The sequence below is a fragment of the Pezoporus wallicus genome, unplaced genomic scaffold, assembly GCF_028554395.1.
Source record: "Pezoporus wallicus isolate ANWC-B61680 ecotype Strahan unplaced genomic scaffold, APGP_CSIRO_Pwel_v1 scaffold_13428, whole genome shotgun sequence".
NCBI lineage: Eukaryota > Metazoa > Chordata > Aves > Psittaciformes > Psittacidae > Pezoporus > Pezoporus wallicus.
In genome coordinates this window covers 2,272,229-2,295,406 of record NW_026637482.1, presented here as the reverse complement: position 1 = coordinate 2,295,406, position 23,178 = coordinate 2,272,229, and the positions used below count along the sequence as shown (strand labels likewise).

Here is a 23,178-nt window from a genome sequence, read left to right as displayed (position 1 = left end):
ATCCAACTGCAGCATAACTCACAAATATACTGCATCAATAATTTATTAGCATCATCTTAAACAGAGATGCAAAGAAACTAGTTCAGCATTATGTCAGTAATCAGTTTCTGTGCTGTTCCAGCAGTGTTGCCACTGCAGCTTTTCCAATCTTATGACCTCTGAATGGTTTAGAGACTACTAAGAACCACCATTCTCTCTCCTTAAAAATAACTTTACCAAAAGCCTCCTCACTGTTTTAACCCAGCACTTACACTCCATTCACTTCAAGTTGTCTCCATATAATCTAACTGATTAAGCCTTTCTTCTGTTTGATTTGAATGTTGTATTTAATTATGCCTAAGTGCATACACACTCTTTTAAGCCAAATCTAATAGTTCTTTAAACTTGAGCCAGATTCTTTCTTGTGTACCTCTTGCTAACAGAGAAGTACCAATTTATTCCATTACTCAAATTTCTGATTTCATCTAATTAGGCTTTTACAAAATTGGCTTCATGTAGCCAAGAAGCCTCCCCACATACTGACACTGCTATTTACATGTTTTATTTCAAGAGCAGATACAAGAATCAAACCCCCAGGATTCACAATGGAGCCTACATGCCATTATTCAACCTCAGAAATGCTACAGATTAAAAAAAAAATTATATATTGCAATAGGGTATTGATATATCAGACTTCATTCTTTCAGTGGACAGTTTCTAGGGAGGTTTAAGGGATCTGCTGAAAACCACATTGCCAGCTCTCCAAAATAAAGAGATCTTTAATACCACTCAGTCAGAAGTCAATTCCTTCCCTTCTCAAATTCCCAAACTAGATTAAAAACAGGCCCTGTCCTCAACTACAGCTCTTAAGTTTGCACTAATAGAGAATGAAATTTGAATGTATTCCAAAGCAGATAAAAGACCTAATTTTTCCACTCAAAAACCTGTTTTTAGCAGTTTTATTGCACAAACAGTCATTTTACTCCTGCAAAGTCTTTTTTCCACTACGAGTCTCAAAATATTTCCCATCTCTTAAATTTATGTTCTCCAGCTGTTTTATTCTGCAGAATGCACTCCAAGTGACTCCATTTCTATTGGGTTCTATCAACTACTTCCCACACCAAAACCTAATGAACTTTTTTATAGTCCATATATATATATATATACACATAACAGGACAGCGGCCAAAAAGACTGCACAACCAACAGACAGCAAATAATCTCATAGCACAAACTGTGAAACTCCCAGATGTTGTCAGGAATTTCCCCACAATAAGCAAGCAAGCACAACCAAGTGAGGAAACAGAACTTTGATGACATTCCTTGATCAACAGCCCACTTCGATGCAATACTTAAATCAGTTTACCGCTCTTTATGACTTAGGAGCAACAGGTTCAACTTACAGTAAGCATACCTACAGTAGCAGTGAGCACTCTGTATGTATAGGTTTCAAGCCAGAAAGAAATAGTGTATTAGTGAAAAAAAGAAAAATTAACAACTCTAAAAGAAAAGGTTTTTTTCTGTGTTTTTTTCCTCTTACCGGTATTCAGCTCCCCATCCTTTAACAAAACTCATTCTAATAGTACACATTCTAGTAAGCTGATAAACTGCTTCAAAACCCTGATTCACAGATTGAGCCAGAAGAGCAGCAAATTCCTGGTTATTGAAGATCTTCAGATTGCATCCTATAAAGAAAAAAGTCAGAGTACAATCAATGAATATTTGTGTTTGCTACAGAGAACCCCAAAACTGTGAAGAAGCTATCAACAGGAAATCAAAAGTCATCCAGTTGAATGTATTCACTCGATACTTTTACATGAGACCTGTGGTAGGCTACTGACCTGGAGGAATTTTGCACACAGTTGCAGGATGCCAGCCATATCTTTGATTACAGTTGGGGCTCTGAACAAAAATCGCGCTATCACTTAGGCACTCAGCAAAAACTTCTCCACCGATGTAATAGAGACGCACTCCCCGGCCTGGAGAAGAATTTAAAGGAACTCTAGTTATGATATGACCCAAGCAGATTAACAAACAAGGGAGTGTTTTTTTTCAGAGAAGGCCAAAACTTTTCTTTACAGCAGAAGCAGAAATGTATTATCTACAGGACCACACTGCTGTAGCATCACAGCTGCAGCAGGACCAAAGCACAATTAACTGGCACTTTCCTCCAACACAAAGTTTGAAGGAGAAGCAGAATTATTTTTGGTCAACAGTGAGACAGAATTTCCTAGCCACATAATGGCTTGTAACCAAATCCAAGTTAGGAAGCATTTGTTCCTAAACAACCTTTTCATTTAAAGAAGTGCCAGAATTGAAGTTAAAAGGTTAGATTCAGAATTAAAACCTGCGCTAATATTAAGAAGTGTTATATGTGAAGTGCCACAGGCCACTATAGAAAAAAAAGGAAAATAAGTATACCACTTCAACAGTCTCAGCTTACATGCACCCACACTATTTCACAACCCACTGCATACCCCTTTTCTCTGTGCTACTTTGACAAAACCAACATGACTTTATTTAACCCTACTACAAAAAAAATATACCTAAGATACCCTATTGCTCACATTTAAATTGTGATCTTGTTATCTCTGAGTGGAAAAAAAACATATGGGTCATTTCTAGCATAAATAAGCAATGTACAACTGATCTTTTGATAAGGCACACTGTTTATAATTATCAGGTCTTTTGAAGGCCACAGTTTCTCTTCCCCTTTTTCTCTATTTCTCTATTTTCAAAACAAAGTATTAGCTGCTCTATAAAGAGAGAGCTCTCCTTTCATTTTTGCTTTTCCTCATCGTTGACCTCTTTGCTCAGTCAGCGCAGTCATAGCTTGAACTTCTGCACATCTAAGATTTTACCAGACAAGCATTTACATTTGGTATCAAGGGAGTCAGAAGATTCTACTGAAAAGATTTTTAATTTTTTTAGTAAAAATAAAAACAAAGCAAAAAACAAAAATCTTGTGAATGTGGCTGTCATTAAGCTGACAGCAGATGATTTAGGTTAGATCTCAGGCAGCTCTTCCTTGCGAGGGTGCTGAGGTGCTGGCACAGGGTGCCCAGAGAAGCTGTGGCTGCCCCATCCCTGGCAGTGTTCAAGACCAGGTTGGACAGAGGGGCTTGGAGCAACCTGCTCTAGTGGAAGGTGACCCTGCCCGTGGCTGGGGCTTGGACCTGGATGAACTTTGAGGTCCCCTCCAACACAAACCAGTTTGTGGTTCTACTTCAGTGGTTAAACTTTTTTACTAAAAGCAAAATCAAAAAAGATCTCATGAATGATGTTAAATAAAAGAACCCATGAAAATATAACGTAGTTCATTGAAGAGCTTAAAGCTAAATTGCTGCATTGTGGAAAACAATATTCTTTACTAGCCACTACAAAGAAAACCTTTGTGATGTTAAAACAGCACATCATCTCAATGGCAGCTTTTCCCATTTCAGGAAAGAATTCAAAAAGTAAAATGCCCATTCTACATTTCATAAATTAGAATAAACAACATGTTAACTTTTGTAATTAAAGCTTAAATTTCAATTATAAGCAGCTCTGAATATAAATAATACCTAGGGCAGTGGTCTAACAAGGAGCCTGAAATCCAAAAACCTACCCCTCAGGATGCTTTGGTGCACCTTTTTGCAGAACAGCAGCATGAGCAACAGAAATCCCATAGAGCTGAGTGGCTTCATCTGGTGCTGCTCTCAGCCTGAGAGGTGTGTGACTGGTGCTGCCTTAACTGGCTACTGACTGAGGAAAGGCAACTCCTTTCAGCTTCAGCCATCGCTGTAACTCTTCCCATTTATGACTGGCTATATGGTAGCAGAGGATGCTACGTTTCCCCCCAGTTTCAGAAACTGTGACCTCTGTGTCTTTCCACTACTGTCCTTAGCAAGAGAGACCAAGTTCTCCTTGGAAAGCCCTGAGAGAGAAGTTCAATGGCTGGCTGCACAAGGGTGAAAGGATCCCACCGCAAAGGTCTGCCCACCCTATGTGGATCATTCCTGATAACTCGACGCTAAAATGAAACTAAACAGTTAAAAGATCAGAGATTTTTACCTATATGTCGCCTTGTCATTTCCACCGTAGCGTTTCGGTTCACATTGGAAAGCAGACCTAGACAAAATCGCTCTGAATTTGATGGATCTGTAAAGCCATCTACAGTCAGGGAAGGCTGTGATGCATGGAAAGTTTCTCCCACTCTTTGATTCAATTCGTAATATGCTATTGAACACCAAAACGCAGGCTCCGAGTAAGTAACTGGCTGCAAGTCTAAAAAAGAAAAAACAAAAGAAAATTAAGAGACAAGCTTAACATAGAATTTGAGGCTGAAAAGTTTATCCAATCTGCTGTTAGTCTCTTCTAGAAATGACAGCAGTAGTCTCCTCAAACTACTCATATTATGTTCTGCTTGCTGTCATTTTCACCTACCCTAGTAAACAGAATGAAATTCAATATTCCATGAAGGAAAGGAGGAAGAACAGATGATCTAATCTGACCACAGCTCATTTAGTTTAGTACTTGCATCTTGCTCGGCAAAATTATTAAGCTAATGTTGCTGTGAGTGCCAGACATTGAGACATTTCTGTTGGCTTTCTATAACTTGCAAACATTTTGGCAATGTTAAAAGATCAAACTATCAGACACTGAACAACACAAAGGAAAAAATATTAATATTAAAATGATGTTCCCTTTTATTACACTAGATCTTGTATTGTCTCTTTATCTAAAGGCAGTTCTAATCTCCTTTTACTCTCCCCTACTAGAGCTCAGTACCTTCCCTGGGCATCCTCAGCTTTTCCTGTGCTGCTTCTTTTCACCAACCCTAATTACATACACAACTCTCCAAACAGCATTTTCCTATCATATATCCCATCACTATTCCTCAAACAAACTCAAGGGAATCTGATCTTCCTGATGCATTTATACAGACACACAGCAATGACACCTGATCAAAGCAGGTGGGCAACTAATGTGGGGAAAACAACTGTGTTGCTGTTACAGGTGAAACAGTATATAAGAGGAGCAGAACACAGATACAAGGAAGACAGCAAGTCTAGGCAGCACTATGGATAGGCTAACGTCCTTCAAACTTATTTCTTTTATAAATGCTATTCCACACACAATTATTATTCTTTCTCTTTGTTAGAATCTCAACAGTTACAGAAAGAGAGTATTTGTTAACAAGTTGTTAACCCAGCCCTACCATGTTTATCATCAGGAAGCCAACCCAGTCTCCTCACTATACAGCTCTAATTTTTAAAGTACATTCTCATTTTTAATGTAATTATATATATGTGTATATATATATACACACACATATAAAGCGTTACCACACACGGAGAAACAATTAGATGCATTTCCAGCTTACCCAGGCTATGATTAACTGGAGAAAGAGTACTAGGAGACAGCTCCGCTGGAGATCCTGTTGAAGCAATACAGAGCACATGATTTCAGTGCAAATGATTCTTGTTATTTCAGATGGGTAGGTATAACCATTATCTAGATACAGTTTTGTACTGAAATTCTTTGGAATTAGAAGCCTCAGAAATCCTACAACCAATTTTCTGGCATGTCTGAATTAAGATCACATTTTATTTTCCAGGCTCTTGGGAACCTATACCTCCTCATAAAGATTTAATTAACATCTTAGTATTTGTTGTATTTGGCAGAGGTCTCACTTCATGTGCACTCTGTGACCACGGCTTTATTGATGCACTTCTCCAGTGAGAATGCAGTGATTTCTTCCAAAATTCAGTGGAAAAAAAAAAAAAGGTAAGATTAAGTGGGTAAAGCAAGTGGGATACTGCCTCTCCGTTCTCAAAGGAGAGGGTTTATCTCTGCAAAACAACAAGCTGGATTTTCTCTTTTGAGGAAATTATTCTTTCTTGGGATGAGGAATGAAAACAAACAGAAAACCATGCACTCTCAAATGCAGCTTCCACACTAGCGGGTAAAATAAAGAGAAGCTTTGCACAGAAACATACCTACAACAGCTGCTGATGTGAGGCTTTGTTAATTAAGGTACCTATTGTCAAATAGTAAGAAAACACTGTAGCTCTTCCAGAAACTAGTGCAGTTGATTTCAATTAACTGAAAAAGGTTGATAGCATCAGCTAACCAAACACACACAAGTCTGCCAGAACACAGCAGGACATTCTTACCCAGCACATTAACTGTGCTTTATCCAAGTCTAAGGCCAACCAAATTACACAGAAATCCTTCCATACAAAGACAGAAACACTTAATGTTTCTACTCCTCTTCCAATGGAGCCTTCCATACAAGAACTTATTTAAAATATGGCAGAAGTGGTAAGGTTGTCAGGAGACAGGTTCTCAAAATGCAGCATTTTGGTAACTTGTTTAGGCCAACAGACCTTTTGCTTCAATGAGCCTCTGTCCAGACAGTAAAATTAGGGGTAGGTTGAAACCAATTAGGTATTAAAATCTATTTTAAGCCTTTCTGATGAAGACCTAATTAGACCTGTATGTTTTTACAAAACAAATGAAATGCACTTAATATGGCACAGAATATTTTAAAAGCATTCTCTTTGCAAAAATTACTTTGTTCACAAAAGACTGGAAGTGGTATTTTAAACAGAAAACACCTGGTTATACAGAGGGCTATTGCCATCAGCATTCAGGCTGCATTCAGTCTGCCCTGCACAGGGTTCACAACTATTAATACTATGTCTTGAAAGTAGCAAAAAATTAAATATTACCTGTATCCATGCTTTGGTTCAACTGCTGGTCACTTGTTTCTCCATCTTCACTAATATACCCTGGAGGTGGTGTTTCTGTTGGAAAAAAAAAACAAACGGACCAAAAAAAACAAAGAACAACCAAACACAAATCTACCTATTTGGTGAATGACTGGGGAAATCTGAGAGATGTAGAATTCAGCACTGCAGTCCTCAAGCCTTCAGGAGTTCCATATCATACCTGAATACTGAACTAGAATTTCATTTTGTTGTCTCTCTCCCACTGGGTTAAATGTATTACTTGCCTATCTAAAATGTACCATCTCTTGTGTTGCCAGTCAACTGTTCAAATGTGTTATATCATTAGCAGATAATCCTTGCTTGTTCCATTACTTTCACTACAGCTAGTAACAATTTTGCAATGGTAACAATCAGATTTCAGATTTAGTAGAATTACAAATGAAATAAACACCTACCTGGTGACTTCTAGAAAAAAAATCCAAACAACTACCTGAGCTGTCTTTTTGTAGTATAACCATCAGATCAGATGCCCTCCCACACCTTATATAAGTTTCTAGATTTAAGTGTTATTTCTTAGTTCAGTGCCCAATCCATTTTACCTTCACTACAGCACAGCTGATTCCACTGTGTTATCTAACTGGTCACACTACAAAGGCTCTATCATCATTATTATTACCTCCAAGCTCTATGAAAACTACAGCCTAGTCTTAACTAGATTTAAGATGGAGTTTCATAGACCAAAGTAAGCTCAGTAATAAGTTTGAAGCATTCTGATACTAGAAACTGCGTCTAATTCCACAGAAATGCCTTCAAAATCCAGGAGAGAATGGATGTTCCTCTTTATTCGAAATGTACTTTGTAATCCAGATAATGCATTAACCAACTGCCTTCCAGGAAATAATTTTCTTTGAACTGAGCAGTATCTTTTCCTATACATTAAACGCAAAATCTGCATTTCTTTAGTGAAAGTGTTTGAGCTATCTCTACTATCACCTCAAAATTGTCTCCAAGACATCTGAGGGAGTAAACACATCTAATTATACTATTACCAAACAGCAGAACTTTAAAGATGAAGCCTTTTGCTTAAGAATTAAAATCAAATTATATCAAATACTGTGCCTGAGATTTACAGAAATATAGTAAGATCAGAAGGAAGTCAGCGAGAGGAAGCCAGATTAAGTCAGTTAAATAAAAATGAACCAGAAGGACAATATCTTTGACTCATTCTGTAAAACTAGTGTGCTAAGTATAGATGTGACAAAATTCAAGTGAGCATTTAAAAGGATGATTAAGGGGAATTTTTGCTACAAAAAAGTTTGACAAAAATCATATTTGTTTTGAATTACTCTTATAGAATTTGTTGTGATAAAGTGGACTCCACACATCTCCAAATCATTTGTTATAATTAAGCTCACAGCCATGGTAAAAGGTTAATAACCATTTCCAATCCAACCCATGCCTCCTGTTTCCAGTTGCTAATATAGGCACTCTGGCACAGATTATTTTCCACATGTAGTTTCTGTCTGAACAGAGAAAATTTCCTCCACCTAGTATTATTAATACTGTTTCAGGGTCAGGGGTTGAGCACCACCACAGCTGCAAATAAATGCTCAAGTGCAACATTAGCAACTCTTAGCACAGCTTGAATGCTGCCAGAACTGGGGACTACTCAGGGCATCCATAACCTGAAAGGGAACATACAGCCCCAAAGGCCATCCTGCATCTTCATGACCACCATCTTACCAGCTGTAGGTAAAATCAGCCTCACTGTAGACCAAGTTCTGAGAGAGTGCTGGGGTGAGAAACTACCACAGTTGTGGCAACCTACAGCTACAGAAAACAGTTCTCTGAAGCAGGCTGTCGAGACACACAAGAGTTACCAATACTCAGCTAAGTACTCAAGATTAAGTTAGGGAGGTCAAATAAAGATGCCATACAACAGGAGGGTGTCGGTGACAAAGAGGAGGCAAGGTGTGGTTAGCTGCATAAACATTGCAAGATCACACGAATACCTGCAATCACCTTGAACAGACTTCCTGCAAATAAATACCCAGTTGCTTTAGCTCATTTCCACTGCAATTGATTTTCAAATGGTGGCTTTCCCACAGGTTGTTTGCAAATGCCAGCAAAAGCTCTCACACTGATTCAAAAAAGTGTATGTAAGTTAAGAAAGTAACACCAGCTTCTAGCACCTTAACCTGTTCGTTGAAGATTTGGTGTCCCCGGGTGGCAACAAACGTGGCACAAACTAAACAGATAAGATCAAATTAACTGATTTGTTTTGGTGCCATTTCAATTCTTGGATACATTTAAAGAAAACATAAGCAACATCCCAAGATGTTTAGACACATCCCAAACGTGCACACTGCATGTATCTGAATTTCAAGGCAGCCATCCTATCCTTAGAGATTTGAATTCTGAGCTTGTTCATAACACAGCAGCAATAAACATTTATGAGTAAACTTCACATTTGCTTGGTTTTACACTTCAGACAACTTCCTGTAGAGACAGGAAACAGGAAGCTGGGCAGGAAACAAAGGTCACTGTTTTTATGTTTCAATAAGGGTACAGACTTTCGAGTGCACTGTAACAGATTAGCCTGGCTATTTGTTTTGGGGTGGAAAACAGGGAATTCTTGGTTGTCCTTTCATACTGAAAGGACAAGACTCCACACAATAGAAACAAATACACAAAGCAGACCTTGATTGATTGTGAATTACAGATAAAAACACTTCTAAGTCACTGTTTTGCAACTTAAGGTTTTCTCCACATACTGTGACAACATCGAGCAGCACTTTGCCACTCAATCTCCAATAGACAGCATTTGGCAACCCCTATATGGTTGTAAAACAGGCTTACAGAATAATGTGAAAGTCTACTTTGCACTCATTAGAATTCTGAATCTTAATTAACCTATTGAAACCAATTAAGCTATTGTGAAACCACAGCAATATGGTTTCACACAGGACTGTGTTCTGCAAGCAACACTGTTCAGGTATTTCCATTGGAATTAATACATACAATCTAGTTGATTTAATTTACTGGTGCATCTTTCAAGTTATTTGATCACTTAGAAGGATGAAATTATCTTTGTACCAGTGATACAATGTTAAACATACTGTGTACAGTGGGAGCTAAAAAACATACCTGGTATGTAATTGCTCTGTGGCTCAATTCCAGCTGGAAAGTTAGTGTTTTCAGGAATGGAATGGGTATAGTCGTCAAGAGGTGGAAGCTCCGTCAGAATCTCAGTGTGCCGTGGCACTAGCACGGGAGGCAAAACTGGAAAAGCAAATTTCAAAGCATGCATGAGACCCTCAAAATACACACTTCTGTGAGCTAAAAGGGAAAAAAATCCCAACAACCAACTAAAACTTCTAAAAATTTCTTCAAATATTTTTAGATTTTCTAAATCTCAGTTCTGCTGTTACTGGTGACTGGAAGAAACAAGTTTCTGAGGTGCATCTTGAGTAAGACCAATTCCACAAAGTTGCCTCTATTCTCCTTTTTAATACTTAGCCAGCTGGAAACTGCTAGCAGTATTGGAAGGGTTTATCTGGAGTATACAACATATTTGTAGAGATTTTTCAGTAACCTTGCTATTAAAAACTTTCAGGTGGATAATATTCTCAAAAGTTGCATCTTTAAGAATCTTGTACCTTTGGCAAGAGAAAGCATCATCTTCCTTTATTTTTCATTTAAAACATCATGCTGAACGAGTATAGGTGCTGCTATAGCAAGTCAGAAGGAGTGTTCCTACCTGGTGTCTCCACTCTCTGGTAGTGATAAGGGTTTACACATACTTCATCCTTTTTAAGATTAAAAGCATATTCACAGTTTTCAATTGCTTTAAGTTCATGGTGGCTGTGAAGATCTGGCCAGCGCCACAAACGACAGTAAATAACATGCGGTAATCCTTTACGATGAGATACCTGCAGACGGCCATCGAGGGATCTATAGGGCAAAAATGTTGAGAAGTATTTACAGACTGCATGCTGTCTCTTGATTGCTTAAGCAACAGTGTACACACATGGCATAGGTTGTTTAGTTATTCAGAGAATTCAGCGGGTTGACACTGCTAGTGACATTTATACTTGTATTAAAAGGCTTCAAATGGGATAGAAATGATGGTATCAAGCAGTGTTTTAACTTATTTTTGAGCTGCTCAAATTACTGCCAGTGAATTTAGACTTCATTAAAAGCCACTCTACCTCCAACCAAGTATTTAGGATGATTACTTCATATACTTTTTTTTTTAATTCAGAAGACAGTTGTTAAAAAGAATAATCACACACTTTAACAGTCCCTTCCGCTGCTAAACCTCAAGGCTTTGCTGTGGCATGGATGTTTTACGTCTTTAAGCATAAGAATTCCCACAGTATTGCAAATAAGCCTATAAGCAGTCAGCTGTCCAAGTGATCCACATGACAGTATAACACAAAAAGCATGAATGCACATCTTGTAAGGGCTGTACAGTTTATCTTCTTGACTTCATCTGCCTTGCTACCAGCTGAAAATGTTTTGCTAGTTTTAAGACAGACTGCATATGCTTACACAAATGCAGATGTTTATGATTGTTATGGGATGGGAGACAAACCTCAATACACAAATCAAGTAATGTGACATGAAAAAATAAAGACCCTGTTTAGAATTTGCCCACCATTAACTACTGAAGAACTTACAAACAATGTTTTAGTAGCTTGTATCTGAGCCAATTAGCAAGATTTAACTGAAAGCTTGTGGCATACAAAGCAGTTTAAACACTTTGTAAGATTAGACCTAAAGAATTAAGTTTCCCAATTTTGTTAATATAAATACCAGATCACATTAGGGCTTGCATTTTAACAAGTCTTCCCATTCTTTCAATAGCACTGGTGTGAAACAGGAATAATGCAGAATTAGAGTTTCATTGGTCAAAACATCAGCTGAGAACACTTGGATTTCTATACTGGCAAGCAAGTATTTTAAAATGCTGTACCATGAGAGGCCCTAGGAAGCATTTTTGTCTTATTTTACAACTAAATCATCCCATTACAGACCCTCCAAAGCGAATCCCTCCCACAAGATTTCTATGATGCGAGAGAGGGCAGAATATTCACCTGGTTTGTTCACAGAAGCTGTAAAGGCCTGCTGTATCCCACTGATCTATCGTGTTTGGTGTACTCAGTCCCCAAATTTCAGAGCAAGTGCTGTGCATAAATTGAAAACAAAAACAAAAAATTGATATGAATATGGAACATGGTTATTCAAAACACCATGATGTCAAACATGGAAAAATGTACAGAACACTTCCTTTCACATAGAAGATAGAGCATTGTTAGGCTTGCATTTAAACTGACATCTCATGCTATATTTTCTATATGAAGGAGGCTATCAAAATGGAACACGTGATTCAAGGTAAATGATAATGTTTTTAAGAGGTGAACAAGTTCTCTGTTTTTAAGTAGTTAATACAGTTGTAATGTTCCTTAAAACAGGCAAAACTTCCTCAGCCCAGGTCTTAACAAAATTAAATTTTAAAGGGTAGTTTCTGGGCTTTTTTTTTGTGTGTGGGTTTTTTTTTTGTTTTTGTTTGGTTTTAAACATAAGTCTCCCTAAGACTTCAAAGAAAGGCCATTCAAAACCGAGTGTCACAATCTAACTCTCAGGTACCACCAACTTAAGAATTACTCTCCTTCTCCATGCACATACTCAAATTTGCTGCTTTTCCCAAAACAGGAAAACTTGGGACTCTGAAGAAAAGCACATTATAGCTGATACTTCTCACCATTTTCTGTACTCTGCTTAGTTGAATAACTACATAGTCTCTTCCACAGTATAAAAACCACAGTGTTTAACACAAGTTTACAGCATAGTATTTTAAGACTCAACTGAAGAATAATAAAGCTTTAATTGCTAAATCAAACAGGAGGAAAGGAAAGAAGACTAATTCTTTCCCGAACTGATTCAATGACAAGATCACAACAGGAAACAAAAAAAGGAGCCTTCAGTCACAGGCACAAAATAAAAGCAACAGCAGATTTAAGCAAAGCAGGAAAACAGCAGGGGCTTATAAATGGGCAGCAGACTTTCAGAAGCATAAATCAAGCTCAGCTCTAAAGTATACTAGCTCTGCAACTATTGAAAACTGACAGTTTATATAAGTAATACACAACTAGACTTTGCATCTCAAAGAGAAGCTGGCTCGCAAGCGATTTCCATCTCCACTTTGTTGTTACAAAGCCTGAAGTTTGACTGGATGCTACGCTGCCTTCAAAATAAATAACCTCTTTAAAGAGGAGGCAACAGAAAGAAAAGACTCCAAGTTCACCAAACTCCTAGTTTTAAATATAGGCATTGTGATTTAAATTTATACTCCTAAGCTTGGCAGATACACTTACAAGTTTGGGTTGAGTCCTTAAGAGACGAGGGGTGAGGTAGGTCTTCTTATTTCTCCTCCCCACACAGGGAGGATTTATTAGTGTTATGAAAGAAAAGACCAGAAAGCACAGCACTGTACTTAAAACTACATTCAGGGCTGACACACATCTCAATTCCACAGTGACTTTAACAAAACAGAAGTGTAGGCTATTGATGAAGAGAATCAATGGTTCTCGTTCCCTTCTCACCTGTCCATGACAGACCTCATTTCTAATACCATCCCAGGGAGGATGAAGTGTCCATACAATCGAGCAGCAACCCAAATCAGTAAATTGGCTAGCTGACCACAGAATATACCTGAGGAAAATTTACATTTTGAGAGCTAGTTTTCAGCCACATCAGTTCCTCTGTTCATCAGGTCTTCTGTGAACAGTGGAACTACATAAGCACTACAAAGGTGGAGCGAGAGTGTAATTCTGAGCAGCAGCTTGCATTTATCACAAACACAAGTATTTCATATAATAATGGCCTTTGACATTTTACTGATTATGTACACAAGCAAAATTTCATACTAGATGGATTTTTGCCTAGAGAGCTGTAGAGAGCCACAAGCAGGCCCATTCGCTAACATACATTCAGCTCTTCAAAAAGCCAACTCTCCCAAACAAGCTACATCTTATCTCAGACACAGGCACCACCACAGCTCTCCAGAAAGAGTGGGATAAAGAAGGATACTGACCATCACTGTACTACCGAAGCCTGTAACCTCTTTTTTATATTCCCAAAATGCTTCCATGACAGTGGGTTGCATGAAGGGCTGGAATAGTTGCCCTGAAGGCATGCAGACAGCCTGTGGGACACAGGGAAGCATCCCTGCACTGTATTGTGTCTTTATATATGCACCACTACTGCTGGTAAGTCAGATCATCATGTACATTAAATAAGAAGAACAATCAGGAGACACAAAGCCTGCTGCATATTAATTGATACAGTCAGCTCTGGCAGCATACTACCTTTGAGCAACAGATCCTTTATACAAAGCAACACTCCGAAGCTGATGCTGTCACTCAGATTACACGTTCCCCAAATTGTGGGGTGCATCACTGGTGCAAGCATGACATGCCATACATTTGCTTCACAAGACTTTTAAGACAGCACGTGCAAAAGTAAAATTTCACAGCCCCTGAGAAAGCATAATGAACAGGAACAGTATTTTATATTGCTAACTTCTTCTCTCTATAAATATTCAAAGTACCAACGCTGACAGCAGATTCTACATCCTATGGAAAGAAAACCATACTGAAGTGGCTGTGTGATGAAGCTGCAGCTTGCAACTGAACTAGGACATCATGGAGGGAGGGCAGGCCAGGAGGTACAGAAAAAGATACCAGTTAGAGCAAAACTGCTCTTACAATCAGCAGCTTATATGACACGCTGTCTTCCGGGATGTCTGTCTCCTCTGAGCTCGGATAAATACCAGTGTTTTACTAGCTCATCTACTCCAGGACTACACTCAAACCTCCAATAATCTGCAATCAAATACTGAAAAGTGTGCACAAAATCATCCAACATGATCAATAAAGTCAGCTGAACACAGCTTTTACTGTTCACTGGAAAAAACACTGAAGGAAATAAAGCGGGCTCCCCACTTCCCTGCTCACATAAAAGACTCACTGCCTAAAAGATGCAAGACCATTCCCCCCACGTCACCCAGACCGTAAAGTAGGGCTCTGAATATTCACACGCACACCAAATCAAAACAAAATGCCTCACAACTGTGAAAAGCGTATTTCATACACAGCACTCCCATGAAAGGCCACAGTATGCTTATTCATACACAAGCAAAAGGCTGATAGAGGGCAAACTCCCTACTCATCCCTGGCAGCTACAAAGGTGACTGCATTCTGAATGATGTTCAAACCATCTAAAAGGGAGGTACACACTTTTCAGTAGCATGGAATTACTGCCCCAAAATAACTAGGAGGCATTCTCTCCTAAATGTCCCTTTCTGAAGCACACTAAACCCCTTGTGATATGAAGAGTCCTTCTATGCCTTAGTCCATAAAGAATTCAGAAGATTCAAGGACTAACATCTGCACTCATAACTTAAGTCTTGCCTGGAAACGTTCCCAGGCCCTGGGAATGTGATCATGTATGCTAGAAAGCAGCTAGGACATTCCCCCAACACTGGGCTGTGCCAAGTCCTGTTCTCCCACACAATTCCCAGGTTTGTGAGTCGCACTCCATCGGGATTCACACAGGGCAGCTCAGATGAAGCTACCCTGCCCTGGCACCTAAGAGTTTAAAGATATGGACATGGCAGTCCTGAGCCAGTTGGCTACAGTGCCTGGGAACATTTCCAGGCACGTTTAATTTATTAGGAGGGAGGCACCCAAGACACATCACCATTTCACCTTTACTAAGCAGACTGCCCTCAAACTGAAGTCCAGAAGTACCTTTCAGGCTGCTTATTTTACTAAACAGGGGTGATTGGTTTTGAACTCTCAGTATATCACAGCAGTGGTAAGCCACCATTGTTTCCAGAATACAATTTGCCTCCTGCATCCAAGCTGTACTTAAATCTTTCCTGTGTAGACAGCATTTAAATGTACTCCAAAATACAAGTTTAAAGCAAATATACTTCCCTCTCACCAGACACTTTCATTCCAAGGAGCATTATCAGTGTTGTTCTCAAAACAATTTGTCTGTTGACAGAAACAAAGTTAATTATACAAAAGCTAATATTTTCAACCTTTCAACACTAGCTCAGATTAGCAAATCACCATGTTCTGTGGCCTCTAGCAGGCCGAGAGCAAGCCTTCTTGAGTATCAGATTGCTGCTTTTGCAGACCCCACAAAATTAGTAAGTTTATTACCAGGCACCAGGGACACAAAGCATCACACTGGCTCAGCTTCCCAGGTGTTCTGAAGTTCTAACAAGGGAAAACTATTTCCTGAAGAAAGAAGAGATGCTCAAAGGATACTTGCAAGGAATAACAGCTGCTCTTTGAGACCCAGGGAGAAGTTGAAGTCTAGCAGATATCTGGTTAACCTGCTACACACACTAAACCTGGGGCAACTCAGTCCTGCTTTTCCCATCTGAGAATCTCCTAGAAAGAGTCATACAAGTTATTACTCGGTCGAACCAAAGATGCTTCTGTTGGAGCCCTTCTCTAAGTGGAGAGGGTTACAAAGGCTAGTGTATCAACCTGAATTTTCATCTTCTTCTAAGGAGCAGCATCTCAGATGATGCTGTACAGTTCTGGCAAGAATAATCTCTAATGTGGCTACCATTATGCAGCAGCACACAGTATGCCTTCACTTCTTCCATTCCATCATTTCCTTTAACAGGAAAACCTGAGCTCCTAAAAAACCCCTTGAATGGCAGCATTCAGGGCAAGGTTGGACAGGGCCTTGGGCAACATGGTCTAGTATAAGGTGTCCCTGCCCATGGCAGGTGGGGGGTTGGAAGTACATGATCTTGAGGTCCTTTCCAGCAGAAACCATTCTATGATAAAACCGGACTATCAAGTCCCTATTCAAATACAGATGAATTCTTGATCTGCACATGAAGAATAAACATGGATAAACATGGTTTGCGCCACACTCCTAAGTGAACAATTTCATTTGCTTTAATGTATCATATCCCTCTTGAAGGAATCAAAGTCTGTATCAAAATCTGTAATAACCAGATATAAACTACATGGGATGATAGAGTCTCAAGTAACACGCTATAGTCACGTTCAAGAGTCAAAAAATACAGATGGACATCATTTCAACTGGAACACACTGCCCAAAAATAGATTCCTGTATTTGCAATATGATTAGGTGGTAAAGGAGACTGACTGACCAGCTAGATGAAAAAAGGAACAGGGTAAGATGACCATTGCTAACCAGCATATTAATTAATGTTAGTCTGTGACAGCATGACCTCATCTTACTGAATATAGAAAGCCACTTGCATCCTGGCTTGCAGTGGTAGCAATTCTGAATTAGAAACTTCAGTAGTTGGAGATGCAGCTACACAGAACAAACCATAATCCCCACACTGATGTCCAGATGCCAACTAATAAAGCCAGCTCAGGGTGGTACTCAACCTAGAGTGCTTAATCAGGTTCAGTTTCTCAGCATGGTTAAAAGCCAAATAAATGTACAATCTGCAGATCAAGCAAGCATGTGCAAGTACCGTCCAAATAGTCATAACCACAGTATCAAATAAGATGGTACCTACTTGCACATATTCCAAGACATCCAAGATATCCCTGCAATTTCTTCAAGTGTATTTGCAAAACAGAAGATATAACCAGAGATAAAAGTGGTAGGTCTCATCAGTAATGCCCAGTTTTATAGTTTTTTATTTGGGACTATAGTTATAGAATCATAGAATAGTTAGGGTTGGAAAGGACCTTAAGATCACCTAGTTCCAACCCCCTGCCATGGGTTGGGGGGGGGGGGGACAGACACTTCACACTAAACCATGGGCAGGGACACCTCACACTAAACCATCTCACCCAAGGCTTCGTCCAACCTGGCCTTGAACACTGCCAGGGATGGAGCATTCACAACTTCCCTGGGCAACCTATTCCAGTGCCTCACCACCCTAACAGGAAAGAATTTCCTCCTTATGTCCAATCTAAACTTCCCCTGTTTAAGTTTGAACCCATTATCTCTTGTCCTATCACTACAGTCCCTAATTAAGGGTCCCTCCCCAGCATCCCTATAGGCCCCCTTCAGATACTGGAAGGCTGCTCTGAGGTCTCCATGCAGCCTTCTCTTCTCCAGGCTGAACAGCCCCAACTTTCTCAGCCTATCTTCATACAGGAGGTGCTCCAGTCCCCTGATCATCCTCGTGGCCTCCTCTGGACTTGTTCCAACAACAGTTCCATGTCCTTTTTATGTTGAGGACACCAGAACTGCACACAGTGCTCCGAGTGAGGTCTCACAAGAGCAGAGTAGAGGGGCAGGATCACCTCCTTCGACCTGCTGGTCACGCTCCTTTTGATGCGGCCCAGGATACGGTTGCTTTCTGGGCTGTGAGCGCACACTGAAGCCAGCTCATGTTCATTTTCTCATTGACCAGCACCCCCAAGTCCTTCTCCGCAGGGCTGTTCTGAATCCCTTCTCTGCCTAACCTGTGCCTGGGATTGCCCCAACAGTTGAAAGAATCTGAAGCCAGCAGAGTTTAAAACTGCACCCTATGCGCACTAGAACTGTCACACACACACTTCGGCTGGTATCTGTTGGCCTGGTATATTACTGGTTGTTGTTACTATTAATATATTACCAGTTTTTACTGAGACACAGAATGAACAAAGCAACTATCCTACCACTAACACTATTTACAGTACTGGCAGCGCTCATTGTTCTAGGTACTTTTTGTACTAAATGAAGTGCTTGCAACAAGTACAACATCAGATGAAAGTAGGCAGAACCACTTCAAAGATATTTACATATGAAGTGCCAGAAACTCTATACAGAAGGTGTTAATATTGTCACAATTCATGCATATCTGCAATTCCACTTTCTTCTTCAAAGTCTTGCAAAGTGGAACAGCTTTTAAAGGAGCTAAAAGGCACAGGGTTTAGTTGACAGCCTCCTCAACTGAAGTGGTAGCACTAGAAAGGTAACAAAACCTGAAATGCAAATAGCATCATGCTATTCAAAGCCTCTATTATACAGGAATCATTATGGAATGGTCCTGGACATTTAACTTCCTTATTTGTGAAGTATTACACTGAACTCCTACCGTCTTTCCCGAACCTTTCACATCTTTGAGAATCTACAGCCACTAACACATTTGCAAGTCCATGTTCAAGGCAATCTTCTCCATTTGTCTTTCTCCTGCATCTTAAAATCATGAGCCTTTCATCCACCAAATCTAGTTTGTCTGCCCCTACATTTACAGTGCTGGAGCTGGGACTGAAACGGAAAGTAATTTCAGTAAACTGACAGTACCCCATTTATCTGTTTTAAAGTGGGAGATGCAAATGGAATTTTCAAAATCTAGAATTCTCATGCAAAGCCCTCCCTTTGCTATTTGTTTTCACTCACATTTCACTCAAAAGATTAAACAAGAAAAAAAAAACAACAGAAGAAATGATTGGGTTTTCACTTGAACTGGAGAAATTATTTATCACAGGCACACAAACACCTTTATAGCAGCCTAACATTTACAGGATTTACTACCTTGACTGACATTCTGTCAAGAGGGTGGAAAAAAGGTGCAGAATTCGCTTCAAGAGCTACACCATGCTGTCCAAAATGCAGTTAAGAGTAGTAAGAAATGGCCACTACATTTCTGCAATCTGATTTTCTATTTTGGGCAAATGCCATTGCTTTAACATTGCTCATAGCTGCTTCTGTTACATTTGCCTGAGAAAACAGGTTAAAGTCTACACATTGAAGATCTGAACCTTGCATACTAACTTTTTTTACACAGTATTGTATTCAGTACAGACAACAGCTCCTACCTAATCTGCCTGACCATGGTTTCCTCAAGTCTGGGTTTCAAATGAAAATATGTTGGCTGCTTTTCTATTCTAATTTGACAGTTCTTTCTATATGCCAGCAGTTAACATTTCTCCCTAATACAGCCTAAAATGTCTATATACCAGCTAGCAGCAATGCTAATTATATTACCTGCCTTTGCAAACAGTACCTCATCTAGCTGTACAGCAGGTTGTCTGAACAAAATCTTACTGTAAAATGTAGTTTGGCTCAGTTACTGAAATGTACGTTGTTCGTGGTTTCTTTTCCCTGTGCTGGGGGTGGCAGGGGAAAGGTCATTTGCACTGAGCTTACTTAGAAAACATTAAAGAGATCTGCAATAACAATGCAAATGTTAAATTACTCCCATATCTGCCATACTACTTTTTGACTCTTAAATCACTTTGTACCCCTGCAGAATTGACCAACCTTTTTACTTACATCTGGTATTATATTACAGTGGCAAAATGTTGCCTAGTCACTTATACCCGTAACCAGGAATACACATTTTATCACATGCTGTGACTCAAAGCTACAGCAGTTCATCCCTGCTTGTGAATGATGGGAAGTAACACAAAGGTCCTGATCTTGTTTCCTTGCATTAGAAAAACGTAAACATTCTGTAATTCAATAAGAAATAATTGTTCTTTTCCTGAGTACTGCTAGAGGAATGAGCTAATATCTTACCCAATGCCAAATATAAAAGCACAAGTGTGAATTCTTCTTAAGAATGACTTACAAAGATCTGCTGGGTCACTCACCCTTAAGAGGAGTTGGACAAGATTCCTCCTTGGGGAATTTCTGCTAAAAGGTAGTATTAGCAACCAGAGTAAATGGGTATTTACACATGTTGAAAGTACAGGCGGGCAGTTAGCCTGTTAACAGATTCTTTGTTTCTTCAAAGGAGAAACAGATCCTATTAAGTCTAGGAAAATAAGTAACATCTGAAAGAGCTCTAAACTCCAAGAATCTTACAGAACTGAAAGCACAGGTTTCTCTTTCAGAACAAGAACAATAGTAAACCTGGCAGCCAGGGCATTTGGATCCCACAGTTGAGTGCTCCCCCAGTTGTCTCCAACCCTAGATTTAGGCTTATCTAAGCAAAAGCTTGGTTTTCCCTCTTTCCCCAAATCCAAAAGCAGACCTTTTCTTCTTTGAGCATATGCAATACAAAGATTACTGCTGAAAACAGTAATCGTACCTTATCTCCCCGCCTCTTCCCCACACAGATACTCAGAACACACTACATCCAAGAAAGAAATGTTTATGTATGTGTGTATTTAGTGGAGTATAAATCAGGAGCCATGTCACAACTTATCATTAGAACCCTTTCAGGAATAAAGTTTACATAGAATTTTGTACAGTATATTCAGTATCATTACATCAAACACAAAATATAGCATCTGAACCAAGGAAAATGACTTAATAACCTTCCTTATAAATGAAGGTATGCTAAAAAATTAACACATCAAAATAGCCAGAAAAGCAGGAGGCACAGGATACAATTAACCTCTCTAACACTGTGGGAAAGAAAAAAAGTCATTGAACAACTCCCATTTACTTCAGCTTAAACTTTAAGAATGTCCACAGGGGATGCAAAAGTGGAACCTGAGGTACAAAAGACACTCTGTCACAGCCTAACATCTTAGCTGCCCATAGCTCATTTCAGGGACAGTAGCTAGTTTCTTCCAGTTTTGAAGAGTGCCAGGCCAACAAGTCATCCTAATGAACATTATAAGCTTCTGTTGCCCTTTCTAAAGACACACTTCTTCCTGGCTGCACGTGCGACAAGCTGCCTGCAAAAGCAGAAATACAGATACAAGGCAGGCCCCTTCAAAGCACTTTATCCTCCTCTTTTCCCCTATATATCCTGATGTGCTAGCCCCATGCTGTCAGACAAAATAAAACAGACAACAACAGTGTGTTACCTTTACTCTTCTCTCGATGCTAGGAGGTGCTGGAAGGATAGCACTTCAAAGTTCAAGAGCAATTTTTCCAGGATGCCACAGAAACCAAGCAGAAGTAAAATATTTCTTTTCTTGTTGTCCGTATGGTCTGTTCAGATGTAGATTCTATCAAAGAGCCTTTACTCCCTGTTCAAAGTCAGGTGGAGAGCCTGCAAACTTGTAGGTTTCTAAATTGCAAGGGTCAAGCAGCACAGAGATGGCGACTGAGAAATAACAGGTATGCAGTACAGCTCAACCTCACTCAGGAGTTGGCAGGGAGCTGGCCACGAGTCTCATGCTCAGAGACGGAAGGCAGGGAGCATGCAAAAAAAGCCTATGGAAATGATGAGCTAACAGCTTCCCTGGGAAATGTGCCCTACAATTCCCTACTCTCAAGGTAACACCACAGCCTTCAGCAGCTACAACCTGTACATCTCAATCTCTGAAGCAGCCTTACTGGAGACAAGATGAACCACAATACAGATTTACTCTCCCCAATCGCATGTTCAAAAACAAAGCCATCAAAACCAGTGGCTTCTATATACCCTGCATCTAGTGAGGATGACAAGTGTACAATAGGATTCACAATGGCAGCTCCCCAGACACAAACCAGGTGGTGGTAAGGGAAACCCCAAACAAAAAAATACGGAGAAAACAAAATATGATCATGTGGACCCACAAGCTCTGAGGACATGGATTCTCATATTTAAGATGACACTCTTGAAATGATAACTTGGAATCCCTAAACTGCTTTCATTGGTTATGCTATTATATTCAATAAAGGTTGTCTGATTGATGTATTTTAGTTTCTCCTAGTACCTTTAGAAATGTAAACACTTCAAATGGCATTCAAGTTTGCCAATTTGAAACTCCCATAGCTGGAAGTACCATGTTCATTACCTATCTTCAACATTAGTTAGCTCAGACATGTTATCTCTATTTCACCTGAGAGCACCACACTGGAAAATGTCTTTGTACTTTCTGACAAAAGCTTTCCAGAGAAGACAAAACCAATACCTCTTATTAGAGATAAAAGGATCAAAGCTTATTATCAGAGTAAAGGAAGCATAATCAGAACACATGCTCCAAAAAGCATCCATGTAGGAAAAGAATCAGAGCTCCACATAGCTAGTGAGATGTTGCACCACTTCAGGTACAAGGCAGCTATGAAGCAACGATGTTCGGTAACTCACTCGAGCTGAGAAATCGCCATCTGTCCTCTGCTCTCATTGTATGAGAGCCTATGAAAACAGTAGATCAAGCAATTCCTTTCTAATGCTTAAATTACCACTGAAATGCTCCCACTAAAGAGACAGATGACAAGCATGGTCTTTCAGACTGGGAGCAATGTCAAGCTGTTAAATACCTTTCTTTTACTTACAAATTATATAAGAAATGAAGAACTCAGATTCATCTCAATTTCATTTCACACCATATGTGGTTACTTTTTCTATTTTTGTTTTGCATTAGTAAGCAATACTATGTGATGGGTTCAGATGACACCCAATGCAATTTCACAGATTAATGCTCTGTATCATCCTTAATGCACCTCAACAGAATCAGAAGTATCCTATGTTTATAGGAAGGCATACCTATCAAAATGCTGACTGATCTATCCACTACAAATTTGTTTGTTAAGAGGAGATAGCAATCTCCTAGAAGATCATACTTTCAAAAAGACATAAACACGGC

The 23,178-nt window shown here is 39.4% G+C and overlaps 1 protein-coding gene across 2 annotated transcripts in view; it reads right to left on the bottom strand.

The window, feature by feature from the left end:
* Positions 1-23,178, bottom strand: part of SMAD2 (SMAD family member 2) — a 50,268-nt gene that overhangs the window by 2,444 nt on the left and 24,646 nt on the right. The window contains exons 3-10 of one of the 2 annotated variants that reach the window (XM_057405697.1): positions 11,794-11,883; positions 10,455-10,648; positions 9,842-9,976; positions 6,695-6,769; positions 5,344-5,397; positions 4,032-4,244; positions 1,820-1,957; positions 1,519-1,663 (exon numbers count right to left, since the gene is read on the bottom strand). In XM_057405697.1, coding sequence (XP_057261680.1) covers positions 1,519-1,663; positions 1,820-1,957; positions 4,032-4,244; positions 5,344-5,397; positions 6,695-6,769; positions 9,842-9,976; positions 10,455-10,648; positions 11,794-11,883 — 1,044 coding nt within the window. The remainder of the gene's footprint in view (positions 1-1,518; positions 1,664-1,819; positions 1,958-4,031; positions 4,245-5,343; positions 5,398-6,694; positions 6,770-9,841; positions 9,977-10,454; positions 10,649-11,793; positions 11,884-23,178) is intronic. The other variant, XM_057405698.1, reaches the window with a different exon arrangement.